Here is a 23,349-nt window from a genome sequence, read left to right as displayed (position 1 = left end):
GTTAGAGAAGTCAGACCTCAGCCAGGAACATCTCACCAGGTTAGACTGTGATATGTGGTTGTCTCACCCAGCTACCTTAAGATGAATGTACTAACTGCAAGTCTCTCTGGATGTGCTAAATGACTAACATGTAAATGAAAAGAAACAGGCAACTGAAGGTTTGTCAGTTCAAATCAAATTTTTCCATCTGTGTGAATTAATCAAGTATTCTCTCTCTTTTTCAGCACAGAGGAGATCATCGACACCGAGGAGGCAGACGACAGGGACTTCCCTGATTGTGAAGGCCTGCTGGGGCTCGTGTCCCCAGAGGGTCTGGAGGGTGTGGACGCTGCTGGCAGGGCCAACTCCCTGGATCAGCTGTATGGCGGTCAGAAGACCCCAACTCGCCGGCCCGTGGCACGCTATGCTAAGTGGCACCATGACGTTAACCGCGAAGCCCGGGAGGGGGAGGACGATAAGATGCTGTCTCCGTCGGAGGAGGATGGGAACTCGTACGGAGCGTACACTCTGCCCTGTCGACGCTCACACTGCCTGTCTGAGGGCCTGACCAATCACCAGGCTGCCTCCTGTAACACCATGCAGGGCCGCAGAGCACAGACCATACAGGTACTGTAGGATCACAGTCGCTCGTGAAAGACTACACACCCCTTGCACAGTCTTCACATTTTTGCTGCCTTAAAATATCATCTGAAAAAGAGATTACATTAAAACATTCCTCGACTGATCTACACAACCTGCTCCACATTTTAAAAGTTAAAGAACATTTTCTAAATCACTTAGAAATACAAAATGAGGATCCATTGATTTGTCTATGTCTTCACCCCCCAGAGATCATACTGGGTATAAGCACCCTTTGGCAGACATTATAGCTGTGAATCATTTTGAAGATTCTACCAACTTTACACAACTCTTAGGGTAACATATATCCATTGTTTTTGTCAAAATTGCTCAAGCTCAGAAATTCTGTTTGGAAACAATGGATATATTGCAGAATCCTGCATGCAGTCTCTCAATTTGGTGTTTTTCCCATTTTGTGAAGTCTTGGTTGGTGAGCGGACCCCAGACCTCACAACCATAAAGGGCAATGTGCTCTATGACTGATTCAAGTATTTTTAGCCAGATCCTAATTGGTATGTTGAATTTTATGTTCCTTTTGATGGCATAGAATGCCCTTCTGGCCTTGTCCCTCAGATCGTTCACCTGCTTTGTGGAAGTTACTTACCTCTACCTGTGTGTGTGTCTCACGCGTGTGTCTGTATGTGTGTGTGTGTCTCACGCGTGTGTCTGTATGTGTGTGTCTCACCTGTGTGTTTGTGTGTCTCACCCTTGTTTCTGTACGTGTGTGTGTCTGTCCGTCCCACCTCTAACTGTGTGTCTCACCTGTGTGTCTCACCTGTGTGTCTGTACCTGTGTGTCTCACCTGTGTGACTGTACCTGTGTGTCTCACCTGTGTGACTGTACCTGTGTGTCTCACCTGTGTGTTTCCAGGATGTGACTGCTGGAGAGGGCAGTGAGTACGAGGACAGTGGCATCGACGGGGTGACGGCTTCGGGGGCGGAGCATCAGTCCCGGCGCTATAAGACCATGTCTATGTCCTTCTCCGTGTGCTCGGCGGCGGGGCGGAGCCTGTTCGCTGGCAGTGACAGTGGAAGCAGCAGCGGGGGAGGAGCCAGTGAGGGGGTCCAGGGGGTCTACGAGAACTTCAGACAGGTGGGTGGTGGTTCTGGTTCTCACACACACACACACACACACACACACACACACACACACACACACACACACACACACACACACACACACACACACACACACACACACACACACACACACACACACACACACACACACACACACACACACACACAGTTGAAGTCAGAAGTTTACCTCAGCCAAATACATTTAAACCCAGTTTACCTCAGCCAAATACATTTAAACCCACTTACCTCAGCCAAATACATTTAAACCCAGTTTACCTCAGCCAAATACATTTAAGCCCAGTTTACCTCAGCCAAATACATTTAAACCCACTTTACCTCAGCCAAATACATTTAAACCCAGTTTACCTCAGCCAAATACATTTAAGCCCAGTTTACCTCAGCCAAATACATTTAAACCCACTTTACCTCAGCCAAATACATTTAAACCAAGTAAAAATGCTGTGTCTTAGGTCAGTTAGGATCACCACTTTTATTTTAAGAATGTGAAATGTCAGAATAATAGTAGAGTGATTTATTTCAGCTTTAATTTCTTTCATCATATTCCCAGTGGGCCAGAAGTTTACATACACTCTATTAGTATTTGGTAGCATTGCCTTTAAATTGTTTAACTTGGGTCAAACGTTTCAGGTAGCCTTCATACAAGCTTCCAGCTTCCCACAATAAGTTGGGTGAATTTTGGCCCATTCCTCCTGACAGAGCTGGTGTAACTGAGTCAGGTTTGTAGGCCTCCTTGCTCGCACACGCTTTTGCAGTTCTGCCCACACATTTTCTTTTGGATTGAGGTCAGGGCTTTGTGATGGCCACTCCAATAGCTTGACTTTGTTGTCCTTAAGCCATTTTGCCACAACTTTGGAAGTATGCTTGGGGTAATTGTCCATTTGGAAGACCCATTTGTGACCAAGCTTAACTTCCTGACTGATGTCTTGAGATGTTGCTTCAATAGATCCACACAATTTTCCTTCGTCATGATATTTTGTGAAGTGCACCAGTCCCCCCTGCAGCAAAGCACCCCCACAACATGATGCTGCCACCCCCGTGCTTCACGGTTGGGATGGTGTTCTTCGGCTTGCAAGCCTCCCCCTTTTTCCTCCAAACATAACAATGGTCATTATGGCCAAACAGTTCTATTTTTGTTTCATCAGACCAGAGGACATTTCTCCAAAAAGTACGATCTTTGTCCCATGTGTAGTTGCAATGGTAGTCTGGCTTTTTTATGGCGGTTTTGGAGCAGTGGCTTCTTCCTTGCTGAGAGGCCTTTCAGGTTATGTCGATATATGACTCGTTTTACTGTGGATATAGATACTTTTGTACCTGTTTCCTCCAGCATCTTCACAAGGTCCTTTGCTGTTGTTCTGGGATGTAGTATGTTCGTCTCTAGGAGACAGAACACTTCTCCTTCCTGAGCGTTATGACGGCTGTGTGGTTCCATGGTGTTTATACTTGTGTAATATTGTTTGTACAGATGAATGTTGTACCTTCAGGCGTTTGGAAATTGCTCCCAAGGATGAACCAGACTTGTGGAGGTCTACAATTTTGTTTCTGAGGTGTTTTGAATTTCCCATGATGTCAAGCAAATAGGCACCGAGTCTGAAGGTAGACCTTGAAATACATCCACAGCTACACCTCCAATTGACTCAAATGATGTCAATATGCCTATCAGAAGCTTCTAAAGCCATGACATAATTTTCTGTAATTTTCCAAGCTGTTTAAAGGCAGTCAACTTAGTGTATGTAAACTTCTGACCCACTGGAATTGTGATACAGTGAATTATAAGTGAAATCATCTGTCTGTAAACAATTATTGGAAACATTACTTGTGTCATGCACAAAGTAGATGTCCTAACCGACTTGCAAAACTATAGTTTGTTAACAAGAAATGTGTGGAGTGGTTGAAAAACTAGTTTTAATGACCCCAACCTAAGTGTATGTAAACTTCCGACTTCAACTGTCTGCGTCAGCTTAATAAATTATACAAATAGACACTATTGTATTTCAAAATTAAAATCACAAAATTAAAATCAAAGTTTGGCTATAGTTTGTTAACAAGAAAATAGTGGAGTGGTTGAAAAACACGTTTTAATGACTATTACCTAAGTACATGTAAACTTCTGTGTGTGTGTGTGTGTGTGTGTGTGTGTGTGTGTGTGTGTGTGTGTGTGTGTGTGTGTGTGTACACACACATATATATATATATATATATATATATATATATACATACATACATACATACATACATACATACATACATACATACATACATACATACATACATACATACATACATACATACATACATACATACATACATACATACATACATACATACATACAAGTTTGGTGTCATTTAGAAATGTCCTTGTTTTTGAAAGAAAAGCACATTTTTTCCATTAAAATATCATCAAATTGGTCAAAAATACAGTGTTGACATCGCTAATGTTGTAAATGACTATTGTAGCTGGAAACGGCTGATTTTTAATGGAATATCTACATAAGACGTACAGAGGCGTATTATCAGCAACCATCACTGTTCCATTGGCACGTTGTGTTAGCTAATCCAAGTACAGAGGCGTATTATCAGCAACCATCACTGTTCCATTGGCACGTTGTGTTAGCTAATCCAAGTACAGAGGCGTATTATCAGCAACCATCACTGTTCCATTGGCACGTTGTGTTAGCTAATCCAAGTACAGAGGCCGTATTATCAGCAACCATCACTGTTCCATTGGCACGTTGTGTTAGCTAATCCAAGGCACGTTGTGTTAGCTAATCCAAGTACAGAGGCCGTATTATCAGCAACCATCACTGTTCCATTGGCACGTTGTGTTAGCTAATCCAAGTACAGAGGCCGTATTATCAGCAACCATCACTGTTCCATTGGCACGTTGTGTTAGCTAATCCAAGTACAGAGGCCGTATTATCAGCAACCATCACTGTTCCATTGGCACGTTGTGTTAGCTAATCCAAGTACAGAGGCCGTATTATCAGCAACCATCACTGTTCCATTGGCACGTTGTGTTAGCTAATCCAAGTACAGAGGCCGTATTATCAGCAACCATCACTGTTCCATTGGCACGTTGTGTTAGCTAATCCAAGATGATCATTTTAAAAGGCTAATTGATCATTAGAGAACCATTTTACAATTATGCTAGCACAGCTGAAAACTGTTGTACTGATTAAAGAAGCAATAAAATTGGCCTTCTTTAGACTAGTTGAGTATCTGGAGTATCAGTACTGATGCCTAGAAGGCCAGCATCCCGGAGTCGCCTCTTCACTGCTGACGTTGGGACTGTGGTGTTATGCGGGTACTATTTCATGAAGCTGCCAGTTGAGGACTTGTGAGTCGTTTGTTTTTCAAACTAGACATTCTTTCTAGTTTCGTCTAGTTTTGTAGCCCGTTTGCGCAGTTCTGTGAAGGGAGTAGTACACAGCGTTGTACGAGATCTTCAGTTACCCTACTCTTTCACCAATCTCTGCAAGATCCCGGACACTTACACCTCCAAGTTGGTGGACATTTCTGGGGGGGAACGGCCCTAGCCCTCAACCTCCGATCCAAAAGGTCCCAGACCTGCTCAATGGGATTGAGATCCGGGCTCTTTGCTGGCCATGGCAGAACACTGGCATTCCACGCATGGAACGAGCAGTATGACTGGTGGCATTGTCATGCTGAAGGGTCATGTCAGGATGAGCCTGCAGGAAGGGTACCACGAGGGAGGAGGATGTCTTCCCTGTAACGCACATCGTTGAGATTGCCTGCAATGACAACAAGCTCAGTCCGATGATGCTGTGATACACCACCTCAGACCATGACGGACCCTCCTCCTCCAAATCGAGTACAGGCCTCGGTGTAACGCTCATTCCTTTGACGATAAACGCAAATCCGGCCATCACCCCTGGTGAGACAAAACCACGACTAGCCAGTGGAGAGCACTTTTTTGCCAGTCCTGTCTGGTCCAGCGACGGTGGGTTTGTGCCCATAGGCAATGTTGTTGCCGGTGGTGTCTGGTGAGGACCTGCCTTACAACAGACCTGCATGCCCTCAGTCCAGCCTCTCTCAGCCTATTGCGGACAGTCCGAGCACTGATGGAGGGATTGTGCGTTCCTGGTGTAACTCGGGAAGTTGTTGTTGCTGAGTTTCCATTTAGTCTGTTATTCAGTAGTTTATGCTGCAAACAAATTGCTGTTTTGTTCAGGGACAATAACGTTTTATTGATTTGAATGTAATGTTATGATCAGGAGTTGGAGATGAGCTCGTGTCAGACAGAGAGTCTGGAGGAGGCGGGGTCAGCCCTGAGTGACGAACAGAGCGTCATGAGCTCAGCCTACCAATCAGATCCCCTGCTCAGCGTTGCCCAGGGAACCGTGAGGAAGGCGGGCCGTCTGGCTGTCAAGAACTTCCTGGTTCACAAGAAGAACAAGAAGGTGGAGTCGGCCACCAGGCGGAAGTGGAAGAGCTACTGGGTCTGCCTCAAAGGTACATAACCTACAGTATATACTGTATCTATGCACACTGCTATAACTAGTACATAACCTACAGTATATACTGTATCTATACCTACCCTATCTACTGGCTCTATACACATTACAGCTACTGGGTCTGCCTCAAAGGTACATAACCTACAGTATATACTGTATCTTTATACACTGCTATAACTAGTACCTACCCTACAGTATATACTGTATCTATATACACTGCTATAACTAGTACCTACGCTACAGTATATACTGTATCTATACACACTGCTATCTAACTATCTACTGTATCTATATACACTGCTATCTAACTATCTACTGTATCTATACACACTGCTATAACTAGTACCCACACTACAGTATATACTGTATCTATACACACTGCTATAACTAGTACCTACGCTACAGTATATACTGTATCTATACACACTGCTATAACTAGTACCTACGCTACAGTATATACTGTATCTATACACACTGCTATAACTAGTACCTAGCCTACAGTATATACTGTATCTATACACACTGCTATAACTAGTACCTACGCTACAGTATATACTGTATCTATACACACTGCTATAACTAGTACCTACCCTACAGTATATACTGTATCTATACACACTGCTAAAGCTAGTACCTAGCCTACAGTATATACTGTATCTATACACACTGCTATAACTAGTACCTAGCCTACAGTATATACTGTATCTATATACACTGCTATAACTAGTACCTACACTACAGTATATACTGTATCTATACACACTGCTATCTAACTATCTACTGTATCTATACACACTGCTATAACTAGTACTTACCCTACAGTATATACTGTATCTATATACACTGCTATAACTAGTACCTACACTACAGTATATACTGTATCTATATACACTGCTATCTAACTATCTACTGTATCTATACACACTGCTATAACTAGTACCTACCCTACAGTATATACTGTATCTATATACACTGCTATAACTAGTACCTACACTACAGTATATACTGTATCTATACACACTGCTATCTATCTATCTACTGTATATATACACACTGCTATAACTAGTACCCACACTACAGTATATACTGTATCTATACACACTGCTATAACTAGTACCTACGCTACAGTATATACTGTATCTATACACACTGCTATAACTAGTACCTACGCTACAGTATATACTGTATCTATACACACTGCTATAACTAGTACCTAGCCTACAGTATATACTGTATCTATACACACTGCTATAACTAGTACCTACGCTACAGTATATACTGTATCTATACACACTGCTATAACTAGTACCTACCCTACAGTATATACTGTATCTATACACACTGCTAAAGCTAGTACCTAGCCTACAGTATATACTGTATCTATACACACTGCTATAACTAGTACCTAGCCTACAGTATATACTGTATCTATATACACTGCTATAACTAGTACCTACACTACAGTATATACTGTATCTATACACACTGCTATCTAACTATCTACTGTATCTATACACACTGCTATAACTAGTACTTACCCTACAGTATATACTGTATCTATATACACTGCTATAACTAGTACCTACACTACAGTATATACTGTATCTATATACACTGCTATCTAACTATCTACTGTATCTATACACACTGCTATAACTAGTACTTACCCTACAGTATATACTGTATCTATATACACTGCTATAACTAGTACCTACACTACAGTATATACTGTATCTATATACACTGCTATCTAACTATCTACTGTATCTATACACACTGCTATAACTAGTACCTACCCTACAGTATATACTGTATCTATATACACTGCTATAACTAGTACCTACACTACAGTATATACTGTATCTATACACACTGCTATCTATATACTGTATCTATACACACTGCTATAACTAGTACCGACCCTACAGTATATACTGTATCTATATACACTGCTATAACTAGTACCTACCCTACAGTATATACTGTATCTATACACACTGCTATAACTAGTACCTACCCTACAGTATCTACTGTATCTATATACACTGCTATAACTAGTACCTACACTACAGTATATACTGTATCTATACACACTGCTATCTATCTATCTACTGTATATATACACACTGCTATAACTAGTACCCACACTACAGTATATACTGTATCTATACACACTGCTATAACTAGTACCTACGCTACAGTATATACTGTATCTATACACACTGCTATAACTAGTACCTACGCTACAGTATATACTGTATCTATACACACTGCTATAACTAGTACCTAGCCTACAGTATATACTGTATCTATACACACTGCTATAACTAGTACCTACGCTACAGTATATACTGTATCTATACACACTGCTATAACTAGTACCTACCCTACAGTATATACTGTATCTATACACACTGCTAAAGCTAGTACCTAGCCTACAGTATATACTGTATCTATACACACTGCTATAACTAGTACCTAGCCTACAGTATATACTGTATCTATATACACTGCTATAACTAGTACCTACACTACAGTATATACTGTATCTATACACACTGCTATCTAACTATCTACTGTATCTATACACACTGCTATAACTAGTACTTACCCTACAGTATATACTGTATCTATATACACTGCTATAACTAGTACCTACACTACAGTATATACTGTATCTATATACACTGCTATCTAACTATCTACTGTATCTATACACACTGCTATAACTAGTACCTACCCTACAGTATATACTGTATCTATATACACTGCTATAACTAGTACCTACACTACAGTATATACTGTATCTATACACACTGCTATCTATATACTGTATCTATACACACTGCTATAACTAGTACCGACCCTACAGTATATACTGTATCTATATACACTGCTATAACTAGTACCTACCCTACAGTATATACTGTATCTATACACACTGCTATAACTAGTACCTAGCCTACAGTATCTACTGTATCTATATACACTGCTATAACTAGTACCTACACTACAGTATATACTGTATCTATACACACTGCTATCTAACTATCTATTGTATCTATACACACTGCTATAACTAGTACCTACCCTACAGTATATACTGTATATATACACACTGCTATAACTAGTACCTAGCCTACAGTATCTACTGTATCTATATACACTGCTATAACTAGTACCTAGCCTACAGTATCTACTGTATCTATACACACTGCTATAACTAGTACCTAGCCTACAGTATATACTGTATCTATACACACTGCTATCTAACTATCTATTGTATCTATACACACTGCTATAACTAGTACCTACCCTACAGTATATACTGTATCTATACACACTGCTATCTAACTATCTATTGTATCTGTACACACTGCTATAACTAGTACCTACCCTACAGTATATACTGTATCTATATACACTGCTATAACTAGTACCTACACTACAGTATATACTGTATCTATACACACTGCTATCTATACTACTGTATCTATACACACTGCTATAACTAGTACCAACCCTACAGTATATACTGTATCTATATACACTGCTATAACTAGTACCAACCCTACAGTATATACTGTATCTATATACACTGCTATAACTAGTACCTACCCTACAGTATATACTGTATCTATACACACTGCTATCTATCTATCTACTGTATCTATACACACTGCTATAACTAGTACCTACCCTACAGTATATACTGTATCTATATACACTGCTATAACTAGTACCTACACTACAGTATATACTGTATCTATACACACTGCTATCTATATACTGTATCTATACACACTGCTATAACTAGTACCTACCCTACAGTATATACTGTATCTATACACACTGCTATAACTAGTACCTACCCTACAGTATCTACTGTATCTATATACACTGCTATAACTAGTACCTACACTACAGTATATACTGTATCTATACACACTGCTATCTAACTATCTACTGTATCTATACACACTGCTATAACTAGTACCTACCCTACAGTATCTACTGTATCTATATACACTGCTATAACTAGTACCTACACTACAGTATATACTGTATCTATACACACTGCTATAACTAGTACCTAGCCTACAGTATCTACTGTATCTATATACACTGCTATAACTAGTACCTACACTACAGTATATACTGTATCTATACACACTGCTATCTAACTATCTATTGTATCTATACACACTGCTATAACTAGTACCTACACTACAGTATATACTGTATCTATACACACTGCTATAACTAGTACCTAGCCTACAGTATCTACTGTATCTATATACACTGCTATAACTAGTACCTACACTACAGTATATACTGTATCTATACACACTGCTATCTAACTATCTACTGTATCTATACACACTGCTATAACTAGTACCTAGCCTACAGTATATACTGTATCTATATACACTGCTATCTAACTATATACTGTATCTATATACACTGCTATAACTAGTACCCACACTACAGTATATACTGTATCTATACACACTGCTATAACTATTACCTAGCCTATAGTATATACTGTATCTATACACACTGCTATAACTAGTACCCACACTACACTATATACTGTATCTATACACACTGCTATAACTAGTACCTACCCTACAGTATCTACTGTATCTATATACACTGCTATAACTAGTACCTAGCCTACAGTATCTACTGTATCTATACACACTGCTATAACTAGTACCTACCCTACAGTATCTACTGTATCTATACACACTGCTATCTAACTATCTACTGTATCTATATACACTGCTATCTAGTACCTACACTACACTGTATCTATACACACTGCTATCTATCTATCTACTGTATCTATACACACTGCTATAACTAGTACCTACCCTACAGTATATACTGTATCTATATACACTGCTATAACTAGTACCTACACTACAGTATATACTGTATCTATACACACTGCTATCTAACTATCAACTGTATCTATACACACTGCTATAACTAGTACCTACCCTACAGTATATACTGTATCTATATACACTGCTATAACTAGTACCTAGCCTACAGTATCTACTGTATCTATACACACTGCTATAACTAGTACCTACCCTACAGTATCTACTGTATCTATATACACTGCTATAACTAGTACCTAGCCTACAGTATATACTGTATCTATACACACTGCTATCTAACTATCTACTGTATCTATATACACTGCTATAATTAGTACCTAGCCTACAGTATATACTGTATCTATACACACTGCTATAACTAGTACCTACCCTACAGTGTCTACTGTATCTATACACACTGCTATAACTAGTACCTACCCTACAGTATCTACTGTATCTATATACACTGCTATAACTAGTACCTACACTACAGTATATACTGTATCTATACACACTGCTATCTAACTATCTACTGTATCTATACACACTGCTATAACTAGTACCTACCCTACAGTATCTACTGTATCTATATACACTGCTATAACTAGTACCTACCTACAGTATATACTGTATCTATACACACTGCTATAACTAGTACCTAGCCTACAGTATCTACTGTATCTATATACACTGCTATAACTAGTACCTACCCTACAGTATATACTGTATCTATACACACTGCTATCTATCTATCTACTGTATCTATACACACTGCTATAACTAGTACCTACACTACAGTATATACTGTATCTATACACACCGCTATAACTAGTACCTAGCCTACAGTATCTACTGTATCTATATACACTGCTATAACTAGTACCTACACTACAGTATATACTGTATCTATATACACTGCTATCTAACTATCTACTGTATCTATACACACTGCTATAACTAGTACCTACCCTACAGTATATACTGTATCTATATACACTGCTATAACTAGTACCTACACTACAGTATATACTGTATCTATACACACTGCTATCTATATACTGTATCTATACACACTGCTATAACTAGTACCGACCCTACAGTATATACTGTATCTATATACACTGCTATAACTAGTACCTACCCTACAGTATATACTGTATCTATACACACTGCTATAACTAGTACCTAGCCTACAGTATCTACTGTATCTATATACACTGCTATAACTAGTACCTACACTACAGTATATACTGTATCTATACACACTGCTATCTAACTATCTATTGTATCTATACACACTGCTATAACTAGTACCTACCCTACAGTATATACTGTATATATACACACTGCTATAACTAGTACCTAGCCTACAGTATCTACTGTATCTATATACACTGCTATAACTAGTACCTAGCCTACAGTATCTACTGTATCTATACACACTGCTATAACTAGTACCTAGCCTACAGTATATACTGTATCTATACACACTGCTATCTAACTATCTATTGTATCTATACACACTGCTATAACTAGTACCTACCCTACAGTATATACTGTATCTATACACACTGCTATCTAACTATCTATTGTATCTGTACACACTGCTATAACTAGTACCTACCCTACAGTATATACTGTATCTATATACACTGCTATAACTAGTACCTACACTACAGTATATACTGTATCTATACACACTGCTATCTATATACTGTATCTATACACACTGCTATAACTAGTACCAACCCTACAGTATATACTGTATCTATATACACTGCTATAACTAGTACCAACCCTACAGTATATACTGTATCTATATACACTGCTATAACTAGTACCTACCCTACAGTATATACTGTATCTATACACACTGCTATCTATCTATCTACTGTATCTATACACACTGCTATAACTAGTACCTACCCTACAGTATATACTGTATCTATATACACTGCTATAACTAGTACCTACACTACAGTATATACTGTATCTATACACACTGCTATCTATATACTGTATCTATACACACTGCTATAACTAGTACCGACCCTACAGTATATACTGTATCTATACACACTGCTATAACTAGTACCTACCCTACAGTATCTACTGTATCTATATACACTGCTATAACTAGTACCTACACTACAGTATATACTGTATCTATACACACTGCTATCTAACTATCTACTGTATCTATACACACTGCTATAACTAGTACCTACCCTACAGTATCTACTGTATCTATATACACTGCTATAACTAGTACCTACACTACAGTATATACTGTATCTATACACACTGCTATAACTAGTACCTAGCCTACAGTATCTACTGTATCTATATACACTGCTATAACTAGTACCTACACTACAGTATATACTGTATCTATACACACTGCTATCTAACTATCTATTGTATCTATACACACTGCTATAACTAGTACCTACACTACAGTATATACTGTATCTATACACACTGCTATAACTAGTACCTAGCCTACAGTATCTACTGTATCTATATACACTGCTATAACTAGTACCTACACTACAGTATATACTGTATCTATACACACTGCTATCTAACTATCTACTGTATCTATACACACTGCTATAACTAGTACCTAGCCTACAGTATATACTGTATCTATATACACTGCTATCTAACTATATACTGTATCTATATACACTGCTATAACTAGTACCCACACTACAGTATATACTGTATCTATACACACTGCTATAACTATTACCTAGCCTATAGTATATACTGTATCTATACACACTGCTATAACTAGTACCCACACTACACTATATACTGTATCTATACACACTGCTATAACTAGTACCTACCCTACAGTATCTACTGTATCTATATACACTGCTATAACTAGTACCTAGCCTACAGTATCTACTGTATCTATACACACTGCTATAACTAGTACCTACCCTACAGTATCTACTGTATCTATACACACTGCTATCTAACTATCTACTGTATCTATATACACTGCTATCTACTGTATCTATACACACTGCTATCTATCTATCTACTGTATCTATACACACTGCTATAACTAGTACCTACCCTACAGTATATACTGTATCTATATACACTGCTATAACTAGTACCTACACTACAGTATATACTGTATCTATACACACTGCTATCTAACTATCAACTGTATCTATACACACTGCTATAACTAGTACCTACCCTACAGTATATACTGTATCTATATACACTGCTATAACTAGTACCTAGCCTACAGTATCTACTGTATCTATACACACTGCTATAACTAGTACCTACCCTACAGTATCTACTGTATCTATATACACTGCTATAACTAGTACCTAGCCTACAGTATATACTGTATCTATACACACTGCTATCTAACTATCTACTGTATCTATATACACTGCTATAATTAGTACCTAGCCTACAGTATATACTGTATCTATACACACTGCTATAACTAGTACCTACCCTACAGTGTCTACTGTATCTATACACACTGCTATAACTAGTACCTACCCTACAGTATCTACTGTATCTATATACACTGCTATAACTAGTACCTACACTACAGTATATACTGTATCTATACACACTGCTATCTAACTATCTACTGTATCTATACACACTGCTATAACTAGTACCTACCCTACAGTATCTACTGTATCTATATACACTGCTATAACTAGTACCTACACTACAGTATATACTGTATCTATACACACTGCTATAACTAGTACCTAGCCTACAGTATCTACTGTATCTATATACACTGCTATAACTAGTACCTACCCTACAGTATATACTGTATCTATACACACTGCTATCTATCTATCTACTGTATCTATACACACTGCTATAACTAGTACCTACACTACAGTATATACTGTATCTATACACAAAGCTATAACTAGTACCTAGCCTACAGTATCTACTGTATCTATATACACTGCTATAACTAGTACCTAGCCTACAGTATATACTGTATCTATATACACTGCTATCTAACTATCTATTGTATCTATATACACTGCTATCTAACTATCTACTGTATCTATACACACTGCTATAACTAGTACCTAGCCTACAGTATATACTGTATCTATATACACTGCTATCTAACTATCTATTGTATCTATACACTGCTATCTAACTATCTACTGTATCTATACACACTGCTATAACTAGTACCTACACTACAGTATATACTGTATCTATACACACTGCTATCTAACTATCTACTGTATCTATACACACTGCTATAACTAGTACCTACACTACAGTATCTACTGTATCTATACACACTGCTATCTAACTATCTATTGTATCTATACACACTGCTATAACTAGTACCCACACTACAGTATCTACTGTATCTATACACACTGCTATAACTAGTACCTAGCCTACAGTATCTACTGTATCTATATACACTGCTATAACTAGTACCTAGCCTACAGTATCTACTGTATCTATATACACTGCTATAACTAGTACCTAGCCTACAGTATCTACTGTATCTATGCACACTGCTATAACTAGTGCCTAGCCTACAGTATCTACTGTATCTATATACACTGCTATCTATCTACTGTATCTATACACACTGCTATCTAACTATCTACTGTATCTATATACACTGCTATAACTAGTACCTACACTACAGTATCTACTGTATCTATATACACTGCTATAACTAGTACCTAGCCTACAGTATCTACTGTATCTATATACACTGCTATAACTAGTACCTAGCCTACAGTATCTACTGTATCTATGCACACTGCTATAACTAGTGCCTAGCCTACAGTGTCTACTGTATCTATATACACTGCTATCTATCTACTGTATCTATACACACTGCTATCTAACTATCTACTGTATCTATATACACTGCTATAACTAGTACCTACACTACAGTATATACTGTATCTATACACACTGCTATCTATCTATCTACTGTATCTATACACACTGCTATAACTAGTACCTAGCCTACAGTATCTACTGTATCTATATACACTGCTATCTAACTATCTACTGTATCTATACACACTGCTATAACTAGTACCTACCCTACAGTATATACTGTATCTATATACACTGCTATAACTAGTACCTACACTACAGTATCTACTGTATCTATATACACTGCTATCTAACTATCTACTGTATCTATACACACTGCTATAACTAGTACCTATCCTACAGTATCTACTGTATCTATACACACTGCTATAACTAGTACCTAGCCTACAGTATCTACTGTATCTATATACACTGCTATAATTAGTACCTAGCCTACAGTATCTACTGTATCTATACACACTGCTATCTAACTATATACTGTATCTATACACACTGCTATAACTAGTACCTAGCCTACAGTATCTACTGTATCTATATACACTGCTATAACTAGTACCTACACTACAGTATATACTGTATCTATACACACTGCTATCTAACTATCTACTGTATCTATACACACTGCTATAACTAGTACCTAGCCTACAGTATATACTGTATCTATATACACTGCTATAACTAGTACCTAGCCTACAGTATCTACTGTATCTATATACACTGCTATAACTAGTACCTAGCCTACAGTATCTACTGTATCTATGCACACTGCTATAACTAGTGCCTAGCCTACAGTATCTACTGTATCTATATACACTGCTATCTATCTACTGTATCTATACACACTGCTATCTAACTATCTACTGTATCTATATACACTGCTATAACTAGTACCTACACTACAGTATATACTGTATCTATACACACTGCTATCTATCTATCTACTGTATCTATACACACTGCTATAACTAGTACCTAGCCTACAGTATCTACTGTATCTATATACACTGCTATCTAACTATCTACTGTATCTATACACACTGCTATAACTAGTACCTACCCTACAGTATATACTGTATCTATATACACTGCTATAACTAGTACCTACACTACAGTATCTACTGTATCTATATACACTGCTATCTAACTATCTACTGTATCTATACACACTGCTATAACTAGTACCTACCCTACAGTATCTACTGTATCTATACACACTGCTATAACTAGTACCTAGCCTACAGTATCTACTGTATCTATATACACTGCTATAATTAGTACCTAGCCTACAGTATCTACTGTATCTATACACACTGCTATCTAACTATATACTGTATCTATACACACTGCTATAACTAGTACCTACACTACAGTATATACTGTATCTATACACACTGCTATAACTAGTACCTAGCCTACAGTATCTACTGTATCTATATACACTGCTATAACTAGTACCTACACTACAGTATATACTGTATCTATACACACTGCTATCTAACTATCTACTGTATCTATACACACTGCTATAACTAGTACCTAGCCTACAGTATATACTGTATCTATATACACTGCTATCTAAATATATACTGTATCTATATACACTGCTATAACTAGTACCCACACTACAGTATATACTGTATCTATACACACTGCTATAACTATTACCTAGCCTATAGTATATACTGTATCTATACACACTGCTATAACTAGTACCCACACTACACTATATACTGTATCTATACACACTGCTATAACTAGTACCTACCCTACAGTATCTACTGTATCTATATACACTGCTATAACTAGTACCTAGCCTACAGTATCTACTGTATCTATATACACTGCTATAACTAGTACCTAGCCTACAGTATCTACTGTATCTATATACACTGCTATAACTAGTACCTAGCCTACAGTATCTACTGTATCTATGCACACTGCTATAACTAGTGCCTAGCCTACAGTATCTACTGTATCTATATACACTGCTATCTATCTACTGTATCTATACACACTGCTATCTAACTATCTACTGTATCTATATACACTGCTATAACTAGTACCTACACTACAGTATCTACTGTATCTATATACACTGCTATAACTAGTACCTAGCCTACAGTATCTACTGTATCTATATACACTGCTATAACTAGTACCTAGCCTACAGTATCTACTGTATCTATGCACACTGCTATAACTAGTGCCTAGCCTACAGTATCTACTGTATCTATATACACTGCTATCTATCTACTGTATCTATACACACTGCTATCTAACTATCTACTGTATCTATATACACTGCTATAACTAGTACCTACACTACAGTATATACTGTATCTATACACACTGCTATCTATCTATCTACTGTATCTATACACACTGCTATAACTAGTACCTAGCCTACAGTATCTACTGTATCTATATACACTGCTATCTAACTATCTACTGTATCTATACACACTGCTATAACTAGTACCTACCCTACAGTATCTACTGTATCTATACACACTGCTATAACTACTAGTACCTAGCCTACAGTATCAGTATCTACTGTATCTATATACACTGCTATAATTAGTACCTAGCCTACAGTATCTACTGTATCTATACACACTGCTATCTAACTATATACTGTATCTATACACACTGCTATAACTAGTACCTACACTACAGTATATACTGTATCTATACACACTGCTATAACTAGTACCTAGCCTACAGTATCTACTGTATCTATATACACTGCTATAACTAGTACCTACACTACAGTATATACTGTATCTATACACACTGCTATCTAACTATCTACTGTATCTATACACACTGCTATAACTAGTACCTAGCCTACAGTATATACTGCATCTATATACACTGCTATCTAACTATATACTGTATCTATATACACTGCTATAACTAGTACCCACACTACAGTATATACTGTATCTATACACACTGCTATAACTATTACCTAGCCTATAGTATATACTGTATCTATACACACTGCTATAACTAGTACCCACACTACACTATATACTGTATCTATACACACTGCTATAACTAGTACCTACCCTACAGTATCTACTGTATCTATATACACTGCTATAACTAGTACCTAGCCTACAGTATCTACTGTATCTATACACACTGCTATAACTAGTACCTACCCTACAGTATCTACTGTATCTATACACACTGCTATCTAACTATCTACTGTATCTATATACACTGCTATCTACTGTATCTATACACACTGCTATCTATCTATCTACTGTATCTATACACACTGCTATAACTAGTACCTACCCTACAGTATATACTGTATCTATATACACTGCTATAACTAGTACCTACACTACAGTATATACTGTATCTATACACACTGCTATCTAACTATCAACTGTATCTATACACACTGCTATAACTAGTACCTACCCTACAGTATATACTGTATCTATATACACTGCTATAACTAGTACCTAGCCTACAGTATCTACTGTATCTATACACACTGCTATAACTAGTACCTACCCTACAGTATCTACTGTATCTATATACACTGCTATAACTAGTACCTAGCCTACAGTATATACTGTATCTATACACACTGCTATCTAACTATCTACTGTATCTATATACACTGCTATAATTAGTACCTAGCCTACAGTATATACTGTATCTATACACACTGCTATAACTAGTACCTACCCTACAGTGTCTACTGTATCTATACACACTGCTATAACTAGTACCTACCCTACAGTATCTACTGTATCTATATACACTGCTATAACTAGTACCTACACTACAGTATATACTGTATCTATACACACTGCTATCTAACTATCTACTGTATCTATACACACTGCTATAACTAGTACCTACCCTACAGTATCTACTGTATCTATATACACTGCTATAACTAGTACCTACACTACAGTATATACTGTATCTATACACACTGCTATAACTAGTACCTAGCCTACAGTATCTACTGTATCTATATACACTGCTATAACTAGTACCTACCCTACAGTATATACTGTATCTATACACACTGCTATCTATCTATCTACTGTATCTATACACACTGCTATAACTAGTACCTACACTACAGTATATACTGTATCTATACACACCGCTATAACTAGTACCTAGCCTACAGTATCTACTGTATCTATATACACTGCTATAACTAGTACCTAGCCTACAGTATATACTGTATCTATATACACTGCTATCTAACTATCTATTGTATCTATATACACTGCTATCTAACTATCTACTGTATCTATACACACTGCTATAACTAGTACCTAGCCTACAGTATATACTGTATCTATATACACTGCTATCTAACTATCTATTGTATCTATACACTGCTATCTAACTATCTACTGTATCTATACACACTGCTATAACTAGTACCTACACTACAGTATATACTGTATCTATACACACTGCTATCTAACTATCTACTGTATCTATACACACTGCTATAACTAGTACCTACACTACAGTATCTACTGTATCTATACACACTGCTATCTAACTATCTATTGTATCTATACACACTGCTATAACTAGTACCCACACTACAGTATCTACTGTATCTATACACACTGCTATAACTAGTACCTAGCCTACAGTATCTACTGTATCTATATACACTGCTATAACTAGTACCTAGCCTACAGTATCTACTGTATCTATATACACTGCTATAACTAGTACCTAGCCTACAGTATCTACTGTATCTATGCACACTGCTATAACTAGTGCCTAGCCTACAGTATCTACTGTATCTATATACACTGCTATCTATCTACTGTATCTATACACACTGCTATCTAACTATCTACTGTATCTATATACACTGCTATAACTAGTACCTACACTACAGTATCTACTGTATCTATATACACTGCTATAACTAGTACCTAGCCTACAGTATCTACTGTATCTATATACACTGCTATAACTAGTACCTAGCCTACAGTATCTACTGTATCTATGCACACTGCTATAACTAGTGCCTAGCCTACAGTATCTACTGTATCTATATACACTGCTATCTATCTACTGTATCTATACACACTGCTATCTAACTATCTACTGTATCTATATACACTGCTATAACTAGTACCTACACTACAGTATATACTGTATCTATACACACTGCTATCTATCTATCTACTGTATCTATACACACTGCTATAACTAGTACCTACCCTACAGTATATACTGTATCTATATACACTGCTATAACTAGTACCTACACTACAGTATCTACTGTATCTATATACACTGCTATCTAACTATATACTGTATCTATACACACTGCTATAACTAGTACCTAGCCTACAGTATCTACTGTATCTATATACAGTGCTATAACTAGTACCTACACTACAGTATATACTGTATCTATACACACTGCTATAACTAGTACCTAGCCTACAGTATCTACTGTATCTATATACACTGCTATAACTAGTACCTAGCCTACAGTATCTACTGTATCTATATACACTGCTATAACTAGTACCTACCCTACAGTATATACTGTATCTATATACACTGCTATCTAACTATCTACTGTATCTATATACAGTGCTATAACTAGTACCTTCACTACAGTATATACTGTATCTATACACACTGCTATCTATCTATCTACTGTATCTATACACACTGCTATAACTAGTACCTACACTACAGTATATACTGTATCTATACACACCGCTATAACTAGTACCTAGCCTACAGTATCTACTGTATCTATATACACTGCTATAACTAGTACCTAGCCTACAGTATATACTGTATCTATATACACTGCTATCTAACTATCTATTGTATCTATATACACTGCTATCTAACTATCTACTGTATCTATACACACTGCTATAACTAGTACCTAGCCTACAGTATATACTGTATCTATATACACTGCTATCTAACTATCTATTGTATCTATACACTGCTATCTAACTATCTACTGTATCTATACACACTGCTATAACTAGTACCTACACTACAGTATATACTGTATCTATACACACTGCTATCTAACTATCTACTGTATCTATACACACTGCTATAACTAGTACCTACACTACAGTATCTACTGTATCTATACACACTGCTATCTAACTATCTATTGTATCTATACACACTGCTATAACTAGTACCTAGCCTATAGTATATACTGTATCTATATACACTGCTATCTAACTATCTATTGTATCTATACACACTGCTATAACTAGTACCCACACTACAGTATCTACTGTATCTATACACACTGCTATAACTAGTACCTAGCCTACAGTATCTACTGTATCTATATACACTGCTATAACTAGTACCTAGCCTACAGTATCTACTGTATCTATATACACTGCTATAACTAGTACCTAGCCTACAGTATCTACTGTATCTATGCACACTGCTATAACTAGTGCCTAGCCTACAGTATCTACTGTATCTATATACACTGCTATCTATCTACTGTATCTATACACACTGCTATCTAACTATCTACTGTATCTATATACACTGCTATAACTAGTACCTACACTACAGTATATACTGTATCTATACTCACTGCTATCTAACTATCTACTGTATCTATACACACTGCTATAACTAGTACCTAGCCTACAGTATCTACTGTATCTATATACACTGCTATAACTAGTACCTAGCCTACAGTATCTACTGTATCTATGCACACTGCTATAACTAGTGCCTAGCCTACAGTATCTACTGTATCTATATACACTGCTATCTATCTACTGTATCTATACACACTGCTATCTAACTATCTACTGTATCTATATACACTGCTATAACTAGTACCTACACTACAGTATATACTGTATCTATACACACTGCTATCTATCTATCTACTGTATCTATACACACTGCTATAACTAGTACCTAGCCTACAGTATCTACTGTATCTATATACACTGCTATCTAACTATCTACTGTATCTATACACACTGCTATAACTAGTACCTACCCTACAGTATATACTGTATCTATATACACTGCTATAACTAGTACCTACACTACAGTATCTACTGTATCTATATACACTGCTATCTAACTACCTACTGTATCTATACACACTGCTATAACTAGTACCTACCCTACAGTATCTACTGTATCTATACACACTGCTATAACTAGTACCTAGCCTACAGTATCTACTGTATCTATATACACTGCTATAATTAGTACCTAGCCTACAGTATCTACTGTATCTATACACACTGCTATCTAACTATATACTGTATCTATACACACTGCTATAACTAGTACCTACCCTACAGTATCTACTGTATCTATATACACTGCTATAACTAGTAC

At 37.0% G+C, this 23,349-nt stretch overlaps 1 protein-coding gene across 1 annotated transcript in view; it reads left to right on the top strand.

Moving 5' to 3' along the window:
* Positions 1-23,349, top strand: part of LOC123993836 (rho guanine nucleotide exchange factor TIAM1-like) — a 147,512-nt gene that overhangs the window by 49,064 nt on the left and 75,099 nt on the right. Inside the window, exons 4-6 of the mRNA XM_046296303.1 lie at positions 225-606; positions 1,489-1,710; positions 5,951-6,188. Coding sequence (XP_046152259.1) covers positions 225-606; positions 1,489-1,710; positions 5,951-6,188 — 842 coding nt within the window. The remainder of the gene's footprint in view (positions 1-224; positions 607-1,488; positions 1,711-5,950; positions 6,189-23,349) is intronic.

Source organism: Oncorhynchus gorbuscha, linkage group LG13 (genome assembly GCF_021184085.1).
Source record: "Oncorhynchus gorbuscha isolate QuinsamMale2020 ecotype Even-year linkage group LG13, OgorEven_v1.0, whole genome shotgun sequence".
In the NCBI taxonomy this organism is placed as follows: Eukaryota; Metazoa; Chordata; class Actinopteri; order Salmoniformes; family Salmonidae; genus Oncorhynchus; species Oncorhynchus gorbuscha.
Note: the sequence above shows the minus strand (reverse complement) of the source record. Positions and strands in the feature narration are given on the sequence as shown.